We start from the raw sequence: 5,496 nt of genomic DNA, 5'->3' as shown, positions 1-5,496 counted from the left end.
GTAATTGTCGACAATTTTTGTTTATTGGAAATAATCCCGTTTTTAACTTTATCTACCTTGGTTAAAAATATTATTCTAATGTGCCCAAAATTCAAGTTTCTGGCTTAAGTGAGGTGGAGAAGCCATTTTAAAAGGTATGAGCGGGACGGAGAGGGCCATCTTACCAAGCAGGGATGTTATGGATATCCGTAACCGTAACCGAAACTATCGGATATCCGAAATAAAAAAATGTCCATAACCGTAACCGAAACTGATTCAAAAGTTACGGATAGTTTCGGATTCGAAGGCCAAACTGCAAAACTCTATGAAATCTGCAGTATACACGCCGCAGCTGCAATGCCGCTCTGCCGATTTCATAGTTTTGCAGTTTGCGGTTGCAGTTTGCGGTCTGCGGCCCGTCTTGGAATTGTACCTTAAATCTTAATATTTGTTACCAACTTGTCTGGCATTCGCTGGCACCATCTAATATGCCAGCCTGTTTTACCATTATCATACATAGGTGTCGTCTTAGTTGGTACATAAAGTAGCTATGTGGGTCACGCTCACGCAGCATCTTGCTATTTGTATTATACCTACATTTTTGAAATTCTAATAATTCCGTAACCGAAATTATCCGAGACTTTCGGATAATCTGAAATGATTTCATATCCGTGACCGTAAAGTGCTTATTACACTACGCGGTATTCAGACAGTCTTACTAAGACTGTCTTAAAATCTAACTAGACAAGCTCGCTATTACACTGTGCTGAATATCGCATGCTAACTCATTTGCAAGGCGTACGTAGTCGGTGACGGTTGTCGCGCGATGGGAAAACTTTCAAAGCACCAGAAAATCGCCATAGCTCTTGCCGCATCTATTAATTTAAATACAAAAAAGAAAAGAAAAATATGGGTGAAAGAGTATTTACTTTTACGAGAAAAATTATCAAATATGCAAATACTGAGTGTTCTGGAACCATCTTAAGAAACTACCTTAGAGTAGGAGTTGCCGAGTTTGAATGTCTTTTGAAATTAGTTACTCCGTATATTCAAAAAGAAGATACGATTCTTAGACAAAGTGTCAGTGCTAAACAAAGATTGGTAGTTACTTTAAGATTCCTGGCAACGGGCAACTCCTATCAAGACCTAAGGTTCAGCTCTTTGATATCGCAACCTCTTTTATCGTCAATTATACCAGAAACATGCCGGGCTATCTACAAATGCTTAAAACATTTGATCAAGGTGAGTAAAACCACTGTATATTATTTTTCAATTTAACATTTATTTTTCAAATCAAAATTCAAAGTTCAATTTAACATTTATTTTTCAAATCAAATCAATAACAAAAACAATCAGTAAATTAAACAGAAAATTATTCTTTTTTCGGCTTGAAAATCAAAAAATCTTTCATTACATTGGCACTCCCTTCTACTATAGACGGGGAAACAGTTGACCCTGATTCATTTTCAATGTATTCTAAAAAATCTTCAGGATTGTTGACAGTGATTCTCGAGGGAAATGAATGTTGTGGTGACTGGATTGCTGGTTGTGGTGATTGAATTATGTGTTGTGACGACTGGATTGTGTGTTGTGACGACTGGATTGTGTGTTGTGGTAACTGAATTGTTTGTTGTGGCGATTGGATTGCTTGCTGTGAAGACTGGAATGGTTGTGGAAACTGAATTGGATGAGGCGGATGATACTGTGTAGTAGATGATGATGGAGGACTCGGTGTGGGTGATGAATAATTGCGTGATGATGGACGTTTGTGTGGCAACTTAGGGGAAATAGTAGACACTGATTCATTTCCAATGTATTCTGAAAAATCGTCAGGATTGTTGACAGTGATTCTCGAGGGAAATGAATGTTGTGGTGACTGGATTGCTGGTTGTGGTGATTGAATTATGTGTTGTGACGACTGGATTGTGTGTTTTGGTAACTGAATTGTCTGTTGTGGCGATTGGATTGCTTGTTGTGACGACTGGAATGCTTGTTGTGGAAACTGAATTGGATGAGGCGGATGATACTGTGTAGTAGATGACGATGGAGGACTCGGTGTGGGTGATAAATAATTGCGTGATGATGGACGTTTGTGAGGCAACTTAGGGGACTGTCGGTTGTATGGTGACGGGGATGAATAACTTGATGCTGGTGATTGGATGAAGGGTATCTGATAGTTGTATCTGTTCAATGTATGTCTTATTTCCGATGGCGTGACGAGTAGACAAGAATCTTCAGAAAGTCGTCCAAGTTTAGCATTAAAAATTACATCGGATATAATTTTTTGAGTAAATATCAGTTGTGTTCCATTTATATCCTTTAACTGCAAGCCTACAGACTTTCCAAATACTTCCCAGTCTTCTTCTTCTTTATTTGATAACATTACTTCAGCAGATTTGATAATTTTTTCTTGTTTTTGTAGAAGTGTTTCTTTCTTTTTTTTAACGCTATGTCCTCTAGACGTTGAAGGAATTGATCCTTGAATTTGCTGGCTTGAAATGTCTTCGTCAGATGAGTTTGAGCCCTAAAAATACAATCAAATTAATTTTTTTGTTCCAGATACCTGAAAATGAGACAGAATGGACAGAAATTGCTGAGGAATTCGAAACAAAATGGAATTTCAGTCACTGTATTGGATCATGTGATGGGAAGCATATCGCCATCGAAAAACCCCCCGGAAGTGGCTCTTTGTTCTATAATTATAAGGGATTCTTCAGTATAGTGCTGTTTGCTGTTGTAAACGCTAACTACGAATTCATGTATACAGGGTGACTGGAACTGAACCCGCCATAGCTAATAGGCGTATAGAGGAGGTCATTTGCTAATTATTGAACCTTACTTTCTATGGCTAAAGTTTTATAGTTTAGGAGATATGTCAATTTTTATACTTTTTTCAGATTTTTCCGAAATTTGACCTAAAAACTGCTTCAATTTTTTTTCTCGCGTGATTTCAACAGTTTTTTTTATTTGATATTAATATCGAATATGTCTTTATTCAAATGAAATAAATTTCTGATCCAGATAATGATTGAATAGCTAGTTACGAGCCGCCAAAGTTCAACAAAAGTACAAACCACGATAAAAAATTCTACTTCAAATTCGATTGAAACAAAAATTAATGGTGACAATGGATTTCCAATAATCTTAAAAATATCTCCAGCTTCTCTTCTTTCCAATGATATATCACACGTTGTAATTGGATATTGAAATTTATCAAAAATTCAAAGTTTATGGAAGAAAATGGAGTAATAATACAAAAATTATCCATACAAAGTTGAATTTGATTTTTTTTTTCTTTATAATGTGATTATTATTTTTAAATTCATTTAAAAAAAAAACACGAAAATAGTTATGAAAAGGAGTATAGCAGAAAATATGAGTTGTTTGAAGAAACTTTGTATGGATAATTTTCGTAAATTACTCCATTTTCTTCCATAAACTTTGAATTTTTAATAAATTTCAATATCTAATTACTACGTGTGATATGTCATTGGAAAGAAGAGAAGGTAGAGATATTTTTAAGATCATTGGCAATCCATTATCACCATTAGTTTTTTCTTAAATCGAAATCGAATTTGAATTTTTTATCGTGGTTTGTACTTTTGTTGAACTTTGGCGGCTCGTAACTAGTTATTGAATCATTATCTAGATCTGAAATTTATTATATTTGACTAAAGGTTTATTCGATATTAGTATCAAATAAAAAAATCGGTTAAAATCATGCGAGAAAAAAAATTTAAGCAGTTTTTAGGTCAAATTTCGGGAAAATCTGAAACAAGTATAAAAATTGTCATATCTCCTAAACTATAAAACTTTAGTCATAGAAAGTAAGGTTCAATAATTAGCAAATGACCTCCTCTATACGCGTATTAGCTATGGCGGGTTCAGTTCCAGTCACCCTGTATACACACAGGCACCAATGGATCCGTTGCAGATGGAGCAATTTTAAAATGTACAAAATTTTATAAGAAAATGATGAACAATTCTTTAAATTTGCCATCTCCATCTCCACTACCAGGCACAAACGAAATTGTACCATACGTGTTTCTGGGGGATAGTGCATTCGCATTAAATAAAAATTTAATGAAACCGTTTCCTTTTAAAAATATTAATCGTTCACAAAGGATTTTTAATTATCGATTATCGCGAGCCAGAAGAGTGGTTGAAAATGCCTTTGGCATATTAAGTTCCCGTTTCAGAATACTGCGTAGACCACTTGATCTAGATCTGGACAATGTGGATGCTGTAGTGTTGGCATGTTGCGCTCTGCATAACTTTCTGAGGAAACGAGTACCAACTTATATATCTCATTCTAATATTGACTCAGAAAATATAAGACTGGGTACGTTTCGCGAAGGAGATTGGAGACAAACCTCTGCACCCTTAGTTTCATTACAGCGTTCATCAAATAGGCAGCGTAATGAAGATGGCAACATTGTTCGCAATAAATTCATGGACTATTTCAATTCTGTTGGACGTGTTAGTTTCCAAGACCGAATGATTGATGTTGTACCACCATAATATTTGTTGTACCTACCATTTTATCTGATTAAATAATGCTTAGTAAAAAATAAAATACAGGTTGTTTCATAATATCCTAAAAAATGAAAGGGGTCAATGTACTGCACTTATGTACCTACGAACAACTTTTACCATCCAACTTCGAAATCACGAAAAAAAACAGCTGTTCCATACATATCGGGTGATTGGTCTTGAATTTTGAATATTTCTATGAAACCTGTTTTTTATTCGTGATTTCGAAGTTGGTATAATGAATTGAATACAATTTACCTCCTCATCTTCGATACTCTCTGGTGTTATGCGACACGGTTTACTCCTTGACCCAAGAAAGTTTAAGGCGTCGTAATACCATAAAGTTGGTACATACGCGTCATCTGTCCCTGCACCAGTTTGTTTGGAAGCATTTACCTGTAAAAACACCGCATTTCGAAGCTTGAAACGATTTAGGCCCAGTTCAATTCAAATCAAAAGTTATAAAGGGGGTTATTACACTATTTTGACAGGACACACAGTCGATGTACATTGCGTGAATCGAAATCGTTTGACAGATGACGCCATACAAAGAAAATCGAATTAGGCAATGTACGTCAAAGTTTTTGAAATAACGGTCAAATTTCCAACAACACCCGGAATCCTTCAGTACGTAGTGGTTGATTAGAATAATCTTTATGACTTTTCTGCCATAAATATGGCATGTCTCGGTACAAATCGAGTACATTAAAAAGCACTTCTTTCTCTTTCGAACAAGCCATGGTGCACGCGGCCACAGCAAACAAACATACGAGCGACTTTGCTCAGCGGCTGCCGCGCGCTGACTGAACGGTCTAAGCGTGCTAAGTCTTATTACACTACGCGGTATTCAGCAAGCAAGCAAGTAAGCATGGTCGAACCCATTCGGTCGGTCTAATTAGACAGGCTAACTTGCTAACTCTTATTACATTATGCTAAATCTTAGTAAGACTGTCTGAATACCGCGTAGTGTAATAAGCCCTTAAC

General features: G+C 36.0%; 1 protein-coding gene across 1 annotated transcript; it reads right to left on the bottom strand.

The window, feature by feature from the left end:
* Positions 1 to 1,228: 1,228 nt before the first annotated feature.
* LOC135081049 (uncharacterized) lies at positions 1,229 to 5,105 on the bottom strand. The gene is made up of 2 exons (XM_063975766.1): positions 4,771 to 5,105; positions 1,229 to 2,503 (listed from the first exon to the last, which is right to left on the bottom strand). The coding sequence occupies exon 2, from the start codon at positions 2,360 to 2,362 to the stop codon at positions 1,352 to 1,354; it is 1,011 nt and encodes a 336-aa protein (XP_063831836.1). The 5' UTR covers positions 2,363 to 2,503; positions 4,771 to 5,105; the 3' UTR covers positions 1,229 to 1,351.
* Between the last annotated feature and the right edge of the window lie 391 nt (positions 5,106 to 5,496).

Source organism: Ostrinia nubilalis, chromosome 19, assembly GCF_963855985.1.
Source record: "Ostrinia nubilalis chromosome 19, ilOstNubi1.1, whole genome shotgun sequence".
NCBI lineage: Eukaryota > Metazoa > Arthropoda > Insecta > Lepidoptera > Crambidae > Ostrinia > Ostrinia nubilalis.
Note: the sequence above shows the minus strand (reverse complement) of the source record. Positions and strands in the feature narration are given on the sequence as shown.

What these genes read in the sequence shown, in the direction of transcription:
- LOC135081049 (XM_063975766.1), bottom strand. Translation starts at nt 2,362, where the DNA reads ATGTTATCAAATAAAGAAGAAGAAGACTGGGAAGTATTTGGAAAGTCT.